The following is a 21548-nucleotide window of genomic DNA, read 5'->3' on the forward strand; positions in this document are numbered from 1 at the left end:
GTCACAATGGCAGCAACTGATCCCAGAGTTGCCTGATGCCTTAAGTTCAGTCAGTAACAGCTTTCACCACAACCTCCCTGCTTATAAGATTGGAGGAGCAAATAATGTGAACATGCTTAGAATAAACAATGAGTAACTAACCAGAGCCATTTATAAAATGGCAGCCTACATGTTCCACTCTCGCAGGTCAGCAGACACTAGAAAGTTGTCCAGATAAAGAAACCAAATAGTCACAAAGTTCAGGGATATGGCTTCATGTGTTAACATACCACTTCACACCCCCATAACTAGCCCTCAAGAGCTTCCACAAATAAGGGCTGGATCTTCAATGGCTGTGCGAGCAGTCCAAAAAAAAGAGCAGCTTCCTAAAAAGAAATAGTTTCACAAGGGTACTCGCCACTAGCTGAGGTCCAGGTCAGCCTGTGCAAAAAGTTTGTTTTGAACTGTCCTTGTAGTTAAGAGGAATAAATTGCCTCTTATTAAAGTGACAGGTGGGAATATTACTTTTGTCACCCCTCATCCTATAAATAAAGTAAACCCAGGTGGTATAAAGAGAAAGTAATAAGTCAAATGCCAAGATAAGAGCTTACTTCCTTAGTTGCCAGGCAGAAGTTGGAAACACATTGGGAAGTCTAACGGCCAGCTAGGGGTACAGAATTTTTTTGACTTTTTTTTTTTTCAACATCAGGTTTGTTGTTTTCCTTATTTTCAAGTGATAAATATCAACAATGTAGTATGACCAAAAATCAGTGTTTAATATTTAATAAAGTGTTATTTTTTCAAAATGAATAGAATGTTGAGGAAAGATGTCATATTCACCAATATTTCAGCCTTAACCAACTAACATGAAATCGCATGTGTATAGTGGGATCACAATGATACAAAATTGGACAACTGAATTTGTAACACAATGGAGGTTATAATATGCTCCAATAATTGTCAACAATTTGACAGACCAAGGAATCAATAAAAAGGATGTTGAATAATCTTCATTTATATATTTATCTACTGATAGAGAAATGAATTCTAACAATCTCTCCATTTCTAGAAGTCATTTGCCATTTCACTGTACACTCCAAAGAAATTAATACGATGTTTTTGTAGCCATTATTAGTTGGTCTTAGGCCAAATGAAAAAACTGGCAACCATTACACAACCAGCCACCTTAGAAAGATACCTGGGCTATACTTTTCCTTACCACAGTTGCCAAATAACTTCTACAAGTTGTTCATTAACGTGACACTGCTTTAAAATGACAAGAATCATACCACGAAAGATAAAATGACTCCATCTTCTCCCATGGTTTCGTCCAGTTATGCAACCAGATGCTTATATATGTAGGGATGCATGTGTAACTTGATTTTTCTCCGCTGTATATAGTTCTCACAAAATAATTTTAAATTTAAAATGTCTCTATTTAAAATAGCATCCAGTGTTGGATTTGTAACCACAGAGTTCTGTCACTATGCATTGTCTCAAACTTAGTATTGGTTGATATTCAAAGGAAGTAAAATGCAGAGAAGTGAAAATAAATTGTATTTACATACCTATCAGTGGGAAAAGAGAAGACACACAGTAACTTAGGTCTCACTAACAAAACAAGAGCAGGCAGCTCTGCCAGTTCTCAAATTAAAATATGCAACCAGTTTTTGAGTTATAATTTTGCCTCGAAAGTAATACAGAATGCAGAAATGGTCCTTAGAAATGAATATCTTCTTATGTTCAAGCTTTGAATTTCTGGATGTGGGGAGGGAACTGGGTATGTGGGAAGTTTGAAAAGAACGAACATTGGAAGGGTGCTCTAGTTAATAGAAGAAGGGACTCTCAAGGCATACCCCCACAGGATTTTTCATTCCATAGAGTGTGAATGTTATATCAAGCAAAAAGAAAATTTTTTAAAACTCAGAGAAAAGAGAACATAGAAAGTATGTGGGAGCTAGATACTGCACAGTTGAAATGAGAATTATAGAAAAACATATGTAAAATACCTCATATAGGGCCCACTTCTGAAGATGGTCAAGTGATGATGGTCATTACTTGTATGCAAGCTTCAAGACAATAACTGGCAACTGATAATCATGAGGAAATGGCCTCTTTCCACACTGGTGAGCATTTTCATACCATCAAACTCATATCATTATTGGCAAGATGGCATACACATACTATAAAGGAAATGCACATCCTGTTTAAGGACCCAATCTCCCAAACACTCAGTAGTGGGTGAAATAAATCAGCAAGAATTATTTGATGCAAGAAACCATTAGTATGCGTTCACTATTCATTCCAAAAGAGCAGTGTACAGTCTTCAAGAGCAAAAACCAAGGTAGGTGAACACAGCAGCCAGGGCTTGAACATATCAAATATCTACACTGTGAATGAAATTCTGATCCACTAAGCCAGTTGGCATGCCAAGGAATTTCCTAGCCAGTTGATCTCAATGAACCCTCAATTTTTTTTTGACTCAGAAGCAACTCTATCTGGAAGAATTCATTTTCCTTTCAGCAACCCAACCTTCCTGGGAAGTTCAGCATTTGACCATTCACTTAAGGCTTTTCACCTTCAGAACACTTAGAAGTTGAAATCTTCAGAGATATTTTCAAAAGACAACTCTCCTCAACTCCTCTTAGTGCACACCCAGGTCTTCGTGCAAAAACTCTCCTCAACTCCTCTCAGTGCTCACCCAGGTCTTCGTGCACATGCACCTCTGTCTCCCAGTCACTGATAAGTATCAACAGTCTCCCTTACCCACCACCAAGGAGCAACCACTTGGTTCTTTTCTGTAAAAGAATGTACAACACACCATACTGATAAACGGCTTAGTGCAGCTGAAAACCCCCTAGATGAAAATTCTGGCAGTCTAGAAAAAGCCCTACTGAGTCAATAACAAGCTACGTGACTTTGAACAAGTACCTGAAATGCTCTAGACCCCACTGTGTCATCTACAACATGAGCAGGCCTGGAATGCACACAGATATGCACGTAAATACAGTTGACTTCTGAACTACACAGCTTTCAATCGCACAAGTCCACATTTGCATGGATTTTCTTTTGCCTCTGCCACCACTGAGACAGCAAGAGCAACACCCCCTCTTCTTCTTCCTCCCCAGTCTACTCAATGTGAACACGATCAGCATGAAGACCTTTAGGATGATCCACTTCCACTTAATGAATAGTAACTACATTTTCTCTTCCTTTTGATTTTCTTAATAACATTGTCTTTTTTCTAGCTTACTTTACTGTAAGAATACAGGATATAATACATATAACATACCAAATATGTGTTAACTATTTCATTGGTAAGACTTATGGTCAACAGTTGGCTCTAAGTATAATAGTTAAGTTTGGGGGGAGTTAAAACTTATACGCAGATTTTCCTACTTGGAGGGATGGTCAACACACCTACTGAGATGGGGCAGAGATCCTTCTTAGGGTCCTGCCAAGCCTTTCCAAGAATAGAAGTAAAGAAAAATCTTGAGTTCCTTCAAGGGAAATTCCAGGCACTGAGCTAGCCCTGAGAAGTAAATGAGCAACTTGCTAAGTAAGAACATAGTAATAGCTTAAAACAATAGCCAAGGAAGTCGGAGTCACAATATGTCTGGCTCCTCTGGAAACTAAAGGCAACATCTTAATATATGTCCCTGAGCTGTTTTTCAGTAACAGGGACCTTTATCAAATGGACCCTCTGGCATACAACCTCAGATAAGGGGGAAATGAGGACTGGAACCCTGATCACACTTCTTTGTTCTAAATTTCTTCCTGAGAGCCCCAGAGGAAGTCATGCCCACATGCCAGAACTTAACACTCCTTTCTGCTGACTCCCAGTTTTTAGACAAGGCTTCCCTTTCCTGACCAAACTCAAATCAGAGAGCCAGAATCCATCTAGGAGAGGGACTGTAACCTCCCTCTCTTCTTGCTTCAAGATATTCAGCTTTTTAGGCCAAAACCAATGTATAACCTGCATGTACTGATTTCCGATCTGGCCTGTAACTTCTGCTTTTCTGAAATTTATTGCTACCTTTAAAAACTCTTGCTTATCAGCCACTGAGGAGGTCAGGTCTTAAGTGTGACGTGCCCAATGCTCCTTGCTTGGCTGCCTGCAAATAAACACGCTCCTTTCTCCCACCACAAAGCCTTGGTGTGGATATTTGGCTTTACTGCACCAGGAAAGCAGACAGTTAGTTACCGAACTGTCCGTTCAGTAACACTTAACACCCATATTGTGCTAGGGTCAACTGTATACATACGTACATGTAAGTAAGTATAATTCAGTTTTATCAAAGTTATTATGGACCTTCATATATTTTCTTCCCCCCTTAAAGCCCTACATTCCAGTAATTCAAGGCTTCCTATTCACAAGCCTCATTGGCTTTTCCTCAGACATCCTCTTCTTCCACCTCTCCCTTTTCTTGAACTGCTTCCTCAGTTTCCATGATATCCCGCTGCACTAGAGATCCTTCCACATCTCTGTTCAATCTTTTGTAAGCTCTCCCACTTCACCCTGGGTTCTGGCATGCCTCCTTTCATTTAACTCTCCATACTTCATCCCTAAACCTTCCCCTTGGTTGCTGTCACTAGGCAAACACCTCCCTGTCTTGATCTCCTGCAATGATACCCACCCCCTGTGAACATACCAGTTTCCACTCTTTTGCTTTCAACAGACTTCCTGCTCAGGGGTATTTAAAAACACTTTTATGGGATGAGTACTTTAAGACAGCTTAACACTTAGGCAACAGTCAATTAAATTCATTTGAGTGAGCACTTTATTTGCAGGAGTCAGTTAACTAATCAACAGATACTTTTGAGACTGCTATTTTAAGAACTAAATAAAATTGTGGGTTGTATCTAAACTTACATGTTTGTTGAACTCTAATAGCACTTGCAATGTAATTTCTTTTAAGTTCCACATATGCCTTCTTAGTCACCATGAAGCTTACAAAATATCCAATATGTGGAGTTATCAATGATCAAGGTTATAAGAATAAAATACACCAACAATGTTTGCATCTTTTACTGATTCTCACATGCATACTCTGATAAACTGTCAAGATTTAAATGGTATAAATGAAAAGCAATTCAAGATTTAGTCTGCTGCAATAGAAGGGATAATTTGAAATAAGTTTATCTGTAAAAACATGGAGGATGTCAAGATTTATAAGCAGGAATCAGTGACATCTCCATTCCACCAGCATCAATGCTATCAAATCATATCACACTGTGTACAAATACTACAGAAGAAATGACAGCCAGTTGAGTTTGTGGCAATTGCTTACTCGAAGTGCCACATCCAATACCACAAACTCACAAAGTTCCAAATCTGCTTTGAGATTAAATGCAGTCCAGAGGCATTGCTGATCATTTTCTCAGTGATTATAATAGTGGTGTTATTAAAACCACCAAATGAAAAATACTCCTCAGTCATTTCAGGAAGAACCTGAAAAGTTTATTTTGCTTTCAGAGCATTCCTTAATCACTATTAAGGAAAGACTAGTACAAAAATTCATTTACATTTGCATGACATAGAACGGATGAATGCTATGATTGAAAGCATTTGAAGATGTGTGTCAGTAGTCTTGGGCTGTATTTGCATACACTGCAACTATCATTGTGAAAACAAGCAGCCCAAATATGTGAATTTTGTGGACATGTGTTGTCCATGACTAAATCTACAATATTAAAGTAAGCCAATGTTCCTGTTTGGTGACCATGTATTTTATCCTTCATTATAGTATTGATAATTTTTAAAAAATGATTTCATGAAGGTAATCTATATTACCTCATATAGTGTGATCTGTAGTCTCAATTATAATAGGCTTAAGTGTATATTTATATGGACATAGGCCTCTATTGCCTTTCTAACTCCCTAAAGAGGCAAATATATAGTTCAGGGGTCAATATATTACATATAATTACGTGTATAATTACACACAGGGAAACATATGTACATATATGTGCAAATACATATAATTACATAAATTTGCCACATGTAAATCCAATTCTCCCTTACAAATCCTTATAACGTTTTTACCACCATATCTAGAGATTAGTTGACCTTTAAATTCTTTATGATGTCTTCACATCTTACTAAACGGGACACTGCTTTTTCCATATATTTGTTCATAAATATGTAAAACATTTCTCAAAAATGCTGAAACATAATACAATTTGCACATAATGGAAAATTACAACTAAAAATGTGAAACTTTTCAAAAGCTGATCTCATTTTCTTTTGCTACCTTTCTACTTTCTGAGTATGTCTTCCTCCTTCTGAGTATGTCTTTCTGTGAATGTCTCCTCAACTATTTGGAAAATTTCAAGATTGCTTTTACAAAATTTAATATCATAAACAGTAATACTGCTGCAGTATATTTTCTGTCACTTTTGTTCCTTTTCCTAAAACAGAGATTATATTTGAAACTTTATAAATGAAGACAAGATTCCAAGAATAAAATATTTTACTATATTGAACTTTTTCCAAAGCCCATTTGAAAGTCAGAAATTTTTAAACAACTATTCCTTTTGTCCTCAGTGCTAGATGAGTAGCAGTCAATGAAAATGTTTTAGAAACAAAATTGAAGCGTCACAGTAAAAATCTATAAAAACTATAAAGACATCTTTCTTTTAAAAGTTAAAGATTTTAATCTGTAACTATTATTGACTATGGATCTTTGCTATATATTATCATGTAAATATTTGAAGCATGTTTGAACTTTGACATAAGAGCCCAAAAGTCTACTCCAATCTATTCATGTCTTTAAATAACATGTGTTTTACTTGACTACTCCATTTGGCCTCATTCCGCACTCATTTTCTTCTTTTAGAAAAGTCTCGAGATACTTTTTTGTTAGGCTCCTTAGGTATCATGAAGAAATTATGTTTAGTAGAAAAGTGGTCTTCTAAGGAGACGAGGACTGAATTTTAGGAGTGATGATTTTTATAACTTACTTTCAAATGTGTTAACCAAAATAAGCACATAGATTTAAAAAAAAGGAAAAAACACACATTCATACACATATATACAGAAGAAATACAGTAAAATGGTACAATAACTACATCTCAATGATACCTACAGATGTATTCATTCATTCTATTATTGTTTCAGCTTTTTTGGTGCTTGAGAATATCATAAAAAGAGGAAAAACAAAATAAAATAAACAAAAAGTTAGTTGTATATACATTATTTTTAAAAAAACTTTTCACTTGTTTCTCCAGAAAGTAAAATAAAATTAACAAAATAAAATACAACAAATGATTTGTAATAGTTGTTTTGTATGTGTCAAAGATGAGAATTTTTTTCATTTTTTCTTTCTACTTTGTTCTAAATTTCAAATTTTCCAAAATTAAAAAAGAAAATTATATCTATATTCAGTTTTAGTCCTTTAGACAAGTTATTTGCTAAAAGTAAAACATATGAAAATACCAGCACTTTTTAAATTTATATGCTCCTTTACAGGTGAGATCTCGCCTCTTTAATTTAACATGCTCAAATTTGATGTTATATTCATAATACCAAAGCATAATATAAGTAGATCTGTACTATCAGATGTCATTATATTTGCTATGGAAATAAAAATGGCTTACAAAAATAAGGGAAGGAATAAGAACCCAATTATCAGATTAGAGAATTTAAATTTTCCTTTTGGGGGGGAAAGCATTTGTTTTTTTTGCTATTGGTGGAGTTTTATTTGGAGTTTTATTTCAACACCTGAAAATTATGCAAGCATATGACTCGAGTATACTTCTAACCTCAACTTAGAAAATACAGGATTTTTACCTCCCAAGCAGCCAATGAATGAAAGCAGGATCAACTGTTTCCATGGAAACATCATCTTTAATTGCCAAATGCAAGAGTAACTCTTGTCCAGTCTCTGATGAATAGAATGCTTTGTCTTCAGGTAAATCCTTTAATCTGTAAAATATATGTACAAAGAAGTTAGCTTTTTAAAAAGCTGCTTTAAAAAAGCAATTTTGCTCTTTTTGTAAAAACTCTTTATCATTTGGAGACACTGAAAACCCTCAGATAAAACAAATCTGTTTTGATACGAAATAGAGGATGCTTGAAATGTAGATACTTAAAAAACATGTAACTCATAGGTAGATGGAAACGATCTTATAGAATTTGAAATGTTTACCAATACTAAAATATTAAATTTTAATATATTATTAAAACTTTTGCCAGATAATTTCAAGAAAGAAAACATTAACCTAAAATTCTAACTTACTCAATTTTCTCTAACGATAGCATTCTGGCAAAACCAACAGAGTCAAATAAGCAGATATCTTGAAGCACTAATTTTTGCAGTTTCTGAATTCCTAATAAAGCATGCAAATTATAGATAGCATTATCAATGTCCATCTCAGACCTATTTTTTAAGACAACTGCAGAAAGTTCCCAATTACATATGCTGTGTAAAACAGATTTTAAAATGCTAACGGTAGAAAATGCTCAGTCTGAGAACCTTGCAAATGAAACCATTTTCTTTTTTGCTTTCTTTAATTTTCATAAACTTGAATATATTGGTTGAGAGGAAATAATTATGTGAAAGTCTTGTGTCATTTTGAGTGGCCACTTAAAACTAGTTAAGCTGCATGGTTAATGATCAAGTACATGTGATACACACACCTGAATCTCTGGACTCCTAAAATTCAGTTAGTACCACACACGGAATTAATGATTTTAAAGTTTGTTACTTTAGTGAGGAACAGGTACAACTCTCTGATTCAGCAGCTGCTACTGACTGAGCTATTTTAGTTGTCACTGACCCAAAGAGAGAACTCAGCCTCCTGTAGACAGTGGTTCCCAACAATGGGTTCCTGACGTGTGGCGTATGCAATCAGATATTATGTACATCCCAAATAATAAGAAATCAAATAATAAAAATATGACAACTTGAAAAATATGTACTTAAAACAATATGTTAAGTCATCTTTCCTATAATAATGCTCTTGGGTGCCTGCAATCTAATATATACTCTTAGGTAGGATGCAAGAGATGGAATTGTGGCTAGAATGCCTAGGAATCACTCTCTCTAGGTCCACTGGAATCTGAAACAAGTGCAAATACAATTGAGAACTGCTGTTCTAAGAATTGCAGGTTAACAACTTACAATAGTACCATTGATCTTTAACCTTCACTCAATATCCCCACTGCTGCAAACTGCATGTCTCAGTTTGGGTTCCACAATCCAAATAAGACAAAATGAATTCAAGTGCAAGTAATTTACTTGGGAAGCAAAGGACAAAAACAGTCAACATGGGGAAGTAAGACAGGAAAAGAAAGACAGCCTAGACAGGGTGAAATATAAAGCCTACTAACACCATGGATGACTGGAAGTCCAGTTCCTATAGAACCCAGGCCTAAGAGTCATCCAAGAGTCATCTCTGAGTTATTCTTGCAAAGAGGCAAGGCAGCTGGGGTATTTACACACCAATTCCCATGACAGTAGTAACTGCCCAGTACTTGTAACCTCCTACTAGGGCAGTAAATAACTACAGAGGTGAAAAAAAGAAAAAGGAAAGAAATGCATATACTAGCTATTAAAAGTGGTGTGTGCACTGAAGTGATGAAGGCAAGAGGATGAGTAGGGCACATGTAGTGTCTGCTACACTGTGCATAGAAAACAGGCTTTTTGAAGTTATTTTTAACAGCATCAGGTCCCAAGTGATTGATGGCCAAAATTATTGAGTAATTTAAATATACGAGGGAGAAATACATTCCACCTCAATCAATCATTATACTGCTCAAGCTTTTCCAGTGGTTGATTTTCCCTGCTTGGACCAAAGGGTCTCAGGTATCTTGCCTTCCTCCTTCTTCTGCTCAATCAATGACATATCCTGTGTCCATAATTAGTTTCAATTACTAATTTAAATGATAACTGAAATCATTCTAGATTAGATTTAATTTATAACTGACAGCCATAGTTTTTTTCTAATCATGCATTTGAGGAAACTGTGGTCCAAAAATCAGGAGAAAGATGAAACACACACAAACATGCATACACATATAGACAGATAGACTGGAAAACCAATAATATTTTAAATTATCAAATAAAATGCAATGTTAACTAGTCATAAAAGGCATGTGAAACATGAGATATGTTAATTTGATACATATACATGTCTAAGACTCATGAGAAACTAGGAAATGATAGTAACATGCACTAAAGTCTAGGGACAATGGGTAAGACTCGACCACTGCAAAGTCTTGAGGAGTACGTTGATGGAATTGGTACTTCCTTCCTCAAAGAAATTATAGCTATCCAGTACATACACAAAATCTAACTTAGAAAGAATTCGGCAATAACAGAATAACAGACTTAAAAAGAACAGGTAGTTGGGAATTTCAGGAAAGGAAGGGGAAACTCTAGCAAAGAATTGTGCAGTAACCTTGCCATTATCATCCTCATCTTTAATATCAAAAACTATTCAAGTAAATATATGAAGCTCTGCCCTATGTCATTTGGAAAAAAAAAATACATGGTCTGTGTCCTAATACTGTAATGGGAAAAGAGAATATTATAAACTCTTATAAATAAGATAAGGAGTAAATTACTAGATTGATGGATAAAACTCTGAAGGTAGAACCACCATTTACCCATCGCTGGTTTCTCTAATGTTCCAAATACCCTTTCACAGGAGGCTTTCAAGCAATGTTTCTTGCTGAGCTTTAAGAACAATGAATGAGTCACTCGGGAGATTAAATCTTTGCACTGGACATCAAGTGAGTGAAAAGCATTTCTACTGGAACCAAAGGATAAGTCACAGCATGGGATCTGGCCACCATTTGAAAATTACTTCAGGAAAGTGTATAAGAAGGCATAAAAGAAGGTGATTGTTTTCAAAAAACGTTATCTTGCCAACAATCCATTCCCAAGATAACATGTACATTGATTATATTTAAAACATATAAATGTGTTCCAAGACGCTCTAAATTATTTTTGAAAACTCATTCATTCAATAAAAATGTATTGAGTACCTCTCAGGTGCTGGGATTACAATTCTAGAGGGAGGTGGAGGTGATGATGGGATTGTCAGGAGACTGATCATCCCCATACTCATGGAGTGCATCAACTATTGCGAGTGACACCTTGTTTAAATGAGTGCGGGGTATTTATAAATTGCCCACGTGAAAGGTACAGTGGAGGGGTAGATGTTTCTAAGACATCTACCTAAATGAAAGCATTCCTCATCAGGAAGGTTAGGGAAAACTTCTCTGAGGAAGTGGGGTACAGAGGAAGAAAAGAAGAGATGACATAATGAGGTGTGTGTATGTGCTGCAGAGTGAGGGAAGGAAGAAATGTTTCTAGTGTAGACAAGTACTTGGTGTGGATTTATGAGGTGGCAGATAGGCTTGTGAGTAGCTAATGTCTGGACACTACTCCCCCATCAACTACTACTTATCTCCATGCTGTCCCAGGACCCCACCACACCTCTCTGGAGCCAAGCAAAAGGCTCAGCAGAGGGCTTCCAGAATCCCGCTCTAGCCCATGTCACTTTGGATTGATCAGTATGCATGCCCTACTGCTGGTTAAATATTTTAACAATCACCTCTGGGCATAGCAAATAGAATACGCAAAGGCCCTGTGGCTTAGGTGCTCATGGTATGTTCTTGGTCTTGGGTTGCATGAACAGAAAGAAGACTAAAGAGATGAAATACACATGGCAAAGCTCAGCATGGTATGAAATGAGACTGCAGATGTACAGCGGTCCGTCTTGTATGACTGGCTAAGGGTATTAGTCTCAGAATAAAACCCTTGAAAAGTTAACTGCAAGTTTAATCAGGGAGGTGAAATAATCATATTTGAAATAAACATTCAAATTAGAAGTATTATAATCTGTATCTGGCTTAACAAGATGAAAAGAGAACACATTTTGCAACATATCAATTTTGCTCTCACCCACAAATTCATAGAAATTAGAAACTAGAAAACAATAGACAAAGAATTTAAGAGAAAAGATATGCTAATAATCATATAATATTCATTTATATGTACGCATATGCATACACTGTATAAAGTTTGAAGATAAAAAGAAATGTCATTCAGGAAGATTTTTTTTTAAATTATGTTGCTTATTTTTAATCAATGTTAAAGTAGGACATTGACTTTATAAATAATGAAGGTAATTAATACAATCACAATCTGACTTCTCAGCATTGCCAAGTATCATCATGGAGAGAGGGGACGCATTAAAGCTCTCCCCACTTTTGAAATCACAAAGCCAAAATAAATACAAAGGAAGCTACTGAAGCAAGACAAATACAAATCAAAATGTCATCTGCTACAATAAGAATATTCTTCTATTCACAGGAATGTTTTAAGCCAAAGAAAAAATAGATACCCTTTAGAATTTTCCCTGCTAATAGACATTTGCATTTAAGGGCTAAAGCTTAATATATTCACAACACGTTCTCACGGCAATCTTTAAATAGCCCCCAAATTTAGTGCATATTGACAACTGTACTATCTATTCTTAATGTCAGCTGAGCTAAAAAATGCTAGACCTTGGATTCAAAACCAAAAATGCTCTAAATAGTTGTGCCTGGTTGCTCTAAAAGAAGGAAGAAACCATTTGTGGCTTGTCATATACTTTACAAAACTGCTACTAAGACTGCAGATATCATGAAATATTGATATGTATTTATTATTTTTAATGTATACAGACAACCTTGAATATCATCTTGGCAAATGCTGAGAGTTACATTTCTTTATGTGGAGAAAGTTTAGGTGTGAGAATGATTTGGCAACATTTCTTTCAGATAACATGTACCTAACAAGCATTTTCTTTCTCAGAGAGAAAAACCCTACAGCAATTTTAACCATAAGGATTGCTTAGTACACCACCCTCTCTTGCATCCACAAAAAGTCATCTCCAATTTCGATACTTTAGAAACAAATTATATTTATAAATATATATTATTCCTAATCTTCACAAAAAAATTGAGCAGGTTAAAAACATTTATTATAGTAAAATATTCAATTAGTAATGGACAAATGTTTGATACCTATGGGTGTTGTATTGTGAATCTTCTAGAACTTACATTAACTCACTCTCATGGTATGCAACCACTGTAGCATGGTAGTCAACTAGTTAATGAGTATACTGGCTTGTTGAGACTGTGTATCCTGCCAGATCAGAAATCATGCATCACATAACCGATTTGTTCATTCGTAATCACTCACTCATTCACTCATCCACAAGCTTCACATCTTCCAGAGATGTAGTTCATCCACTCTGCATGCTTACCCTGCCTCCCTCCTGCTGAAAACTGGCCAGATAGGTGATAAAAGTTACATGAACTCTGGGCTCCAAATCCAAAATTCTTAACCAGCTCACCCATCTTTCCTGCACTTCACAAGTGTTCAGCAGCAAAGAGGGAAGAATATAATGTGCCCAGTTTGATGTTACCTTCCACACCCGCAGTTCTGTGTTGACAGCAGAACAATGGACAAATAGGGTGAATGCCAGCTGGAAGTCATTCCGTGCTCCCATAGACACCTACAGCACTTTATATTCTCTTCCTTGACCCTTGACACTTCCAACACCTTCTATTGCATTATTTAGATCATGGCTTCTCTCTCCGACTAGACGATGATCTTCAAAAAACAGTGATTTGTAACCTTTCATATGTTAAGGTCCCTTTTAGAATCAGCCAAATCTACGAACGCATCTATCTCTGTAGTCCAAATGCACATAGACAGACATAAGCTAACTTGTGTGTACTCCATGCTTTATTATACTGAAAAATAACTTCTTTTACATAGGAATCATATGTATATATGTGTATACCTATATAGATAATGTGTGTTCATGTGTGTATATTCAAAGATTTATTTCTTGCTTATTTTTCATGCATAAATTAATGAAAATTTTATGACAATGCAAATAAATCTAAACTATACAAATTGAAGAGAAGGAAAATCCTGTTCAAAGAAACAAATATTCCTGAGGTTACTGTTGAAAAACTTGACAAACAAGTTTAAATTATGACATTGTTTTTTATATGGTGAGGTATATTATCTCTGACATTCTGTTAATTTTTGCTTCTGGTCTTCCAGCAATGAGTGGACATAAGTAGTAGCAAAGAGAATCGGAGCTCTTGTTGTATGTACATTGCAGTAGATGGGGCGGCAATACAAAAATAGTGCCAGGACGTTCTGAGATGCTATGTGTTGGTTTCAGAGCTTCTTTCAATTTGTCCTCAACTCAGAGAGATCTCCTCTGGCAAGACCAACATCGCTGATGCTATGCCAGAAAAAAATTACAAAGCTGTTTTTCAATTGGTTCCACTAGTTTCAACCAAGTGCAAGCTAAAGGGACAAGACACAGTTACCTAATCATGCCAACCGATATGCTTCAAAATATTAGACAACATGTCAACACATTTTAAGTATACTTGACAAAGGGTTTGCTTCAATGTTCTTGCTTTGCTTTAAACTTCAAATTACTTGGCCAATTCCAGGTCACACTGCTTTACAAGCCTCTCCGCAATTATGGATGACTATTTGTACTTGACATGCGATAATGTCGCTTGTTGCATGTTTCAAGACAAGACTTTTGTTTAAGAGCAAGTCCGAGTTTCAACAGTGTTGCAGGATTTTGAAAGCAAGTCTTCATCCCTGACGGTTCAAGAACACCACTGTCTAATGTTTTTCCAAGGTTCCAAGGTAGCCAAATCTAAGGTGCTTTTTTGGAACATTTTTTAAGTGTCATATTTTCCCTAAAAATAACCTTTACACATAAAAGGAACTTAGACTTTAGGATCTTACTACATGTAATGATGAAAGGAAAACTAAATGATAAGCAACTTCTATGATATATTATTTTCCATGACATCTTCCAAGTTAAACATGAAACAAAATGAACAAAGACAAATTTAAATAATTATAAGGGTATGCAGATTTTCCTTCCCTTTGATTCAATAGGAAATGATTCCAGACCTCCTTGTATGATAATGAAGAATGTACCTTTCCTAAGTCTACATAATAACATTCCTTGCCACCATATATTTACTTAGGATTTAAAAATAGCTTAATAACATAATATAATATAAATGTTTTCCTGCAGGGACAATTTTGCAATACCAGGAAGGAAACGAAACAGTAATGTAATAATCACTAACTTTTATGGAGTGCCCATTATGTGCCAGGAACTGCTCTAAGTGCTTCCTATATATTAACCCACTATAATCCTCACAACCACTTATGGGGATCTTTCTGTTATCACCCCCATTATAAAGAAATAGAGACACAAGTGGGTGAACAAATCCATCAAAGAGAAATAAAGATAGAAACTGTGTACTTACAACGTATTTTCCCCACGCAATAGATACCAAATGGAATGCTTAAGTAATCAGATCATTAGAGAGCCATAAAGTATAACCTGATATTTTATATATTTTTAAAGGTCTGTATTAATATAACTGGCAATTGAAAATTTAATGTCAGTTACTTCTTCTGTAAAGGGAAAGGACTTGACTATTAACATAAAAACTCCACTGCTTGATTTCAAGCTTATGCACTGCGGTAATGCACCATCACTGCAATAGGCATGAATGTAGAAGAATGCAGCAACTCTCTCTGGGATTAAATGAAAACACTTCGAAGACACAGTAAACCACAAACATAAGGTGCAAAATACCGTGTGCAAAAGAAATATGGGGTTTTTTTGGTCTCCATATTTGCTGTATATAGTGTATATACAGCATATATATTTGTAACTATACAAAATAGTTCTTGAATGGCATAAGAGACCTGTTAAAAGCAGTTATATCTGGGGAGGAAAACTGTGGGGTCAGGAATAGAGAATAGAAAGATACAAAATTTTCACTATACAGTCTTTCAAAAATGTTAAATATTCTTCAGTGTACATATATCTATTATCCAAAGCATTACTAAACTTTTACAATGGATTAACAATAGAAAAGGAATATATCTTCCAGGTTAAAATATTTCAAACAATACAGAGCTCAACACGTGGCACTGAAATTCTCTTTGCATAGTCGCCACCTCAGCTGCCTGGGTCATGTGTTCTTTAGAAACTCCTTACAAACTGGAATACATGGTGGTAACTCTAAGAATCAATTTTGTTTTAGCCTGACATGTATGTAGGCGCCATAAATGCGATTTTAGAATTAAAATGTCTTCATATAGTTATCAAAATAATTTACTTATTATTTAAGTGGTTCCCCAGTCTCATTCTGAAGGTGTTCTGAAACTACTGAGAGGTTACCACTAAGGATAATGTCCCAGTTATCTGCCACAAAAATCTGTAAAATCATTTATTACACTAGTGTTCATAGTGGTATAAATTATGAAATGAAACATTTTTAAAAAGAAAAAAAAATTTATTCCTAAAATGATAAAATGTGAAAAATCTGTAAACAACACTTTTGTGAGAGTTGAGTAGAAAAGGGTAAATGAAATGAAAAGTACAAAGAGAACGTTTTGGCTGAAATAGAAAGAGTTTCAACATTGAGTTCTAACTGTGCACACCAGCCCAGACCATTCTGTTCCTCACCTCATGATCACGGAAGGAGAGTCATCTTGGGGAAAAACTCAAATTCACTGCGTGCCTGCAGCATGTCAGGTATAAGCACAGAGAAAGAATATTTTAAAATAAATTCGTGTCTTCAAGGCATTTAGACTCTCAAGTAGCACACTGACCATAAGTATAATTAATTATACTACATTTTAATAAGAGATTCTAGACTGGAAGACAGACGTCTGTAACAGGATGCTCATGCAAAGTTTCCTGGACCACCAAGACTCAGCAGGTATGACATCCCAAAGGGAGGTGCCAGAAAGAAGTGCAAACATTTAAGGGAGATCTTGCAAAACCATCTGTCTGGTTCTCACGGCTCACTCACATCAGAGTTGTCCAGAGACTAAGTAGAGGATTTGAGAGAGGGGTGTCTTCGGAAAGAACTCTTCCTCACAGAGAGGAAGGCAGGTACTCCTTTTAAGCTGTACTTTAAGATTACACATCAAGGAGACCACAGAGAGCTACCTTTGGGGGGATGCAGTGGTCTGGGATGATACTAAATGAGACAACTAAATGAGAATGAGAGCACGCTGGAGCCAAATAGAGGGTTGCAACTGGTGAAGGAAAAGGATTCTGAGAGATATTAGGGGCACAGAATGCATGACGTTTCCTGTGCGCCAGACACACACGGGTAAGCACCTGAGGAATATGGTTATTATACCTCCTGAGCAGGAGAACCTCCTTCTGGGGAAAGAGACCTCACAGAGGAAAGCTAGGGTATCTCTGGACTTGTGGGGGCTGAGACAGAAGGAAGTGACTAGCTGGGGCTGGGAAGAGGGAGAGTGCAGCACTACATTCAGGGAACTGAGGGGGAAATATCCCCGGTGTTTTGGAATCTCAAGTGAACCCATGAAAGAACCTCTGGAAGAAAACGCCAGTTCTGCACTTCTACCAAGTCTAAAGCGACATGACCACTAAGCCACTAAAACGGGATCCATCAAGTTGGACTTGCTGGTCTCCCTTCTTCTCTTCTGGGCAAAATACTTAGCAGAATTGGAATTACCGAGTTAGGGGGAAGCAGTGCAGGTGAACTAGGTGAGAAAAGAAGCCAAAACATTATCTCTTTAACTGTAGACCTTCCCTCCGCACCAACTTAGCACCAGGGAGGGAGATGAGTTTTCCCTTTAAATCAAGTTTTACCTTTTAACTGTTGCATAAGACAGGACATTGTAACTTTTTTGCTTGAAACTGTATTTCTTACCCAAGCATTGTCAGAAGTGGAGTGGGTGGGGCTACCTGAGTTTTCATCTGCCGCAGGAAAGGAGCTAAGAGAAGAACTCCCATAAGGGGCAGGAAAGACTAGAAAGCTGACTTAGGGTTACATCTCATGAGTGGTGCTTCTCTTCTTCCATGTACAGTTATAGACAGGAAGTACAACCAACGTTTAGAAAATGGGGGACATCACAGCGCCATCCTAGAATAGGGAGCATCTGAGGTAATTCTTAGAGAAAAAGGTCGGCTTACCTAGGAGACAAGGAAAGAGATAAGTACGGGGACACAGAACAGTGGAAAAATCTAGGCCAGACAGGTGATTCATGAGAGTGAGAGAGATGACTCAGGGAAAGCCCAGAAAGCACTGGGCTGAGGGAGAAGGCTGGAGAAGCCCAGTGGTTAAGGGTGTGAGCAGAGGAAGATGAGCTCCTTACTGAAGAAGACAAAAGGAACATTCTGAGAAGCCCAGTGTGGCTCACGTGTGAACTGTGTTAGGAAAGCTAAGGGTGCAGTGTTCAGTTCTGCAAGAGACTGACAACATTCAAACAGATAGATGTCCTAGGGCTGGGAGTGGGATGGGGCATAACTGCAAACGGGCATGAGGGTTCCTTCTAGTGTGATGGAAACATTCCAAAACAGGATGTGGTGATGGTCGACCATCACAGTTACTAAAATGCACTGAAGTGTACACCAATAAGAGTGAATTTAATGGTATGTAAAGTTTACCTCAATAAATTTTTCAAGTCATAAAGAAACAGAAAAAAACAGGAGACAGGAGGAGGGAGAGATAAAGAGAGGGAGAGAGGAAAGAGGAAGGAATGAAGGAGAGAAAATTAATTTGCTAAATAAATGCTTTCCGTGATGTTATCAAGCCCAGATTCAGTGGAGTCTTTGGGAAGGATCAGCCACATAGTGGTGGGCAGATATGTGAATAATGGGTGAGGAACCAGAAACAGAAAGAATCAGCTATTCTTTTAATAAGTGAGAATGAGAGAAATGGGACCATGGCTAGAGATGGGTACAGGGTAAAGAGAGTGCCATGATGAATGGTTTTAAGTTGGAAAATTCCTGAGCATACAGTAGACCCCCTTATCTGTGGGGCATACATTCCAAGACCCCCTGGTGGACGCCTGAAACTGCAGATAGTACCAAGCTGTATGTATACTTTATTCTTTCCTATATATACATACCTATGACAAAGTTTAATTTAGAAATAAGACACAGATGAACAAAATAATAATAAAATAGAACAATTATAGAAACACACTGTAATAAAAATAAACCAAGGGTGATTTGAACACAACACTGCAATATGGCAACTGTCGACCTGATCATTGAGATGACGCCTAAGTGACTCACAGGTGGGGAGCATCCCACAGCGTGGGTCCCCTGGACAAAGAGAGGATTTAATTCCTCAGCCAGGAAAGAGCAGGATGCTGTGAGATTTCATCACACTGAATGGCATGCAATCTAAATCTTATGAATTGTTCATTTCTGGAATTTTCCATTTAATATTTTTGGACTGCAGTTGATGTTGGGTAACTGAAACCACAGAAAATGAAACCTTAGATAAGGGGGGACTACTGTATTCATAAAGTGAGAAGGAAAATTCAAAGTAGAAGAAGAAAAAGGTCTGATTTTTCTAGAGGGAAGAGTCTTCTTGGGATTAACTTGCATGGTAGTGATTCCACCCTAGCCAAAATCACATGAGCAAGGTCAAAAGTATGCAGAATAGGAAAGAGAAGTAATGAAACCTATCCCATGGCCAAAACAGAAAAGCTGACTCTGGGATGGAGGCATTTTCTGGAAAACCATGAGGCTTGTCTCCGAGGCTCCTTATCAGTGTCTCCAAGAGGTCACAGAAATGATGATGCCTGGCCAGTGCCAGATGCTCAGCGTGTCCTATGTGCCTGTGGTTGTATTTTCATATTCATAGGTAAATTAATTTAGAAACCATAGCTTGATTTTACAGAGTTACGTCATTTTGAGGAGCTCTGGAAACCAACTGTGTACTACCACCACACTTCCTTCTCTTAACTCTGAAACTACTCAGGGAGCTCTCTTAGGCTAAACATACAAGCAAACATGCTCACAGCACTCAGATACATTTAGGAACACTAATAACTAAATATAATACTAATGCAGCACTTCAGAGAATCACTTTACTCTCCAAGATACCAAACCACAATTTTGGCACTATGGGTGATAGGGTAGATAATAATGCCAAACACTCAAATTGAACATGTGCCAGGCAATACTCTGCTTTTATAAATATGCACACATGTACCACCACCCCCATGTTACAGACGAGATAACTGAGGTAGAAATACGTTAACCAACATTCCCAGTTTCATACAGATGACCCTGCCTGAATCTAGTATTTCCTAGTCAATACCTGGGTATTATTATTTAATTTAATCTATTTCTGGTTTACCCTAAGGCTTAGAAAGGAAGTGGTTCTCTGAAGCTTTGTATTTTTGTTCAAAGCCTAGAGAGGCATAAATGCAAGGTGATGTAATATTCTTGAGCTCTAGTACAGAGATTCTCCATTGAGAGTGACCTGGGCTCCCAGCAGACACTCAACAATATCTGAGGATGTTTTGGGGAGCCACTTTCTGGGGAGGGATACAGATGAGCTACTGGCACCTAGGGATTAGGGTTTAGTGATACCACTAAATACTCTGCTATACATACCACAGGAAAGCCACCCACTGCAAACAATTATTCAGCCCAAATGACAATCGTGTCAAGGTGAGAAACCCAACTTCAGAGCAGCTTAGCATCATCAGAAGACTGGAGAATCAGATTCCATCCAGCCTGGCTACTTTCTGTTCACGACTTTACCAAAGAAAGGTCACACTTCATCCTTCACATGTCCTGGTCCCATACAACCAGGAGTCTTGTGGGAAAACAGGATCTAATTGCTTGGTGGACCCACTGTTTAAAACTGACCTTTTTACCATATGAAATTCTAAACAAAAGTAAACAGAATAGCATGAGCCCCTTATGCCCATCACCCAACTTAAAAAAAAGTCAATATTCTGCTATTCTTGTTTTGTCTACAGCTCCACTCACCTCTCATATCCCCGCTTTATTATTTTTTTCATGATTTGCACGCAGATTTTATGTAATTTGCATACATCAAAATGTAAAAATCTTATCTGTACCATTTTTTAAACATGGAATCTCAAAGAACTATTTTTATTGTAAAATACAGCAAAGATCTTTCCATTTTATGTTAAGCTTCTAAGTCAGTGTTTTTCAAACTGTAAGTTGTGTTTAAGATGTTGTATGTAGAGCTTTAGTTTGTTTGAAACAAATGAAGTAGAATAGAACAGGAACTATTCAGATATACTGAATTTAATGAGTTAGCACTGCTTTGTAAAATGATGCTATAGAAGTGCAATGTACTGTAAGTATTGAGCCCTAAAATAACTTGTGTTTCTTACTAAGAGAACATTTTTAAATGTATAAGAGGCAGAATGACTTACAGTTAAGTATGATATATACATAAGCAGTCGTGGGCATGTTATTAAATTGGTGCAAAAGTAATTGCGGTAATGGCAAAAACCGCAATTACTTCTGTACCAACCTAAATACTTAAATCTCTTTAGACTTCAAATTTTACAACTGTAAAATGGGAATAGTGTGCACATAAATTGGTTTGTTATAAGAATTAAGTAAGACTGTGATTATATGTTGAGCTGGCATTTGAGTTGTGATGGTTACTGCTATGATTCAAAAAAATGAAATATAATTGACACCTTGTCTGGAGATAAATCAAAGTCTTAAATAAA

The 21548-nt window shown here is 36.8% G+C and overlaps 1 protein-coding gene across 4 annotated transcripts in view; it reads right to left on the reverse strand.

Moving 5' to 3' along the window:
- The window catches only part of LOC105479595 (contactin 3), a 340287-nt gene that overhangs the window by 244659 nt on the left and 74080 nt on the right, over positions 1 to 21548 (reverse strand). For all 4 annotated transcript variants that reach the window (XM_011737617.3, XM_011737616.2, XM_011737618.3 and 1 more), the window contains exon 2: positions 7772 to 7906. In XM_011737617.3, coding sequence (XP_011735919.2) covers positions 7772 to 7826 — 55 coding nt within the window. In that variant the 5' untranslated portion in view covers positions 7827 to 7906. The remainder of the gene's footprint in view (positions 1 to 7771; positions 7907 to 21548) is intronic.

This window comes from Macaca nemestrina, chromosome 2, assembly GCF_043159975.1.
Source record: "Macaca nemestrina isolate mMacNem1 chromosome 2, mMacNem.hap1, whole genome shotgun sequence".
Taxonomy (NCBI): Eukaryota; Metazoa; Chordata; class Mammalia; order Primates; family Cercopithecidae; genus Macaca; species Macaca nemestrina.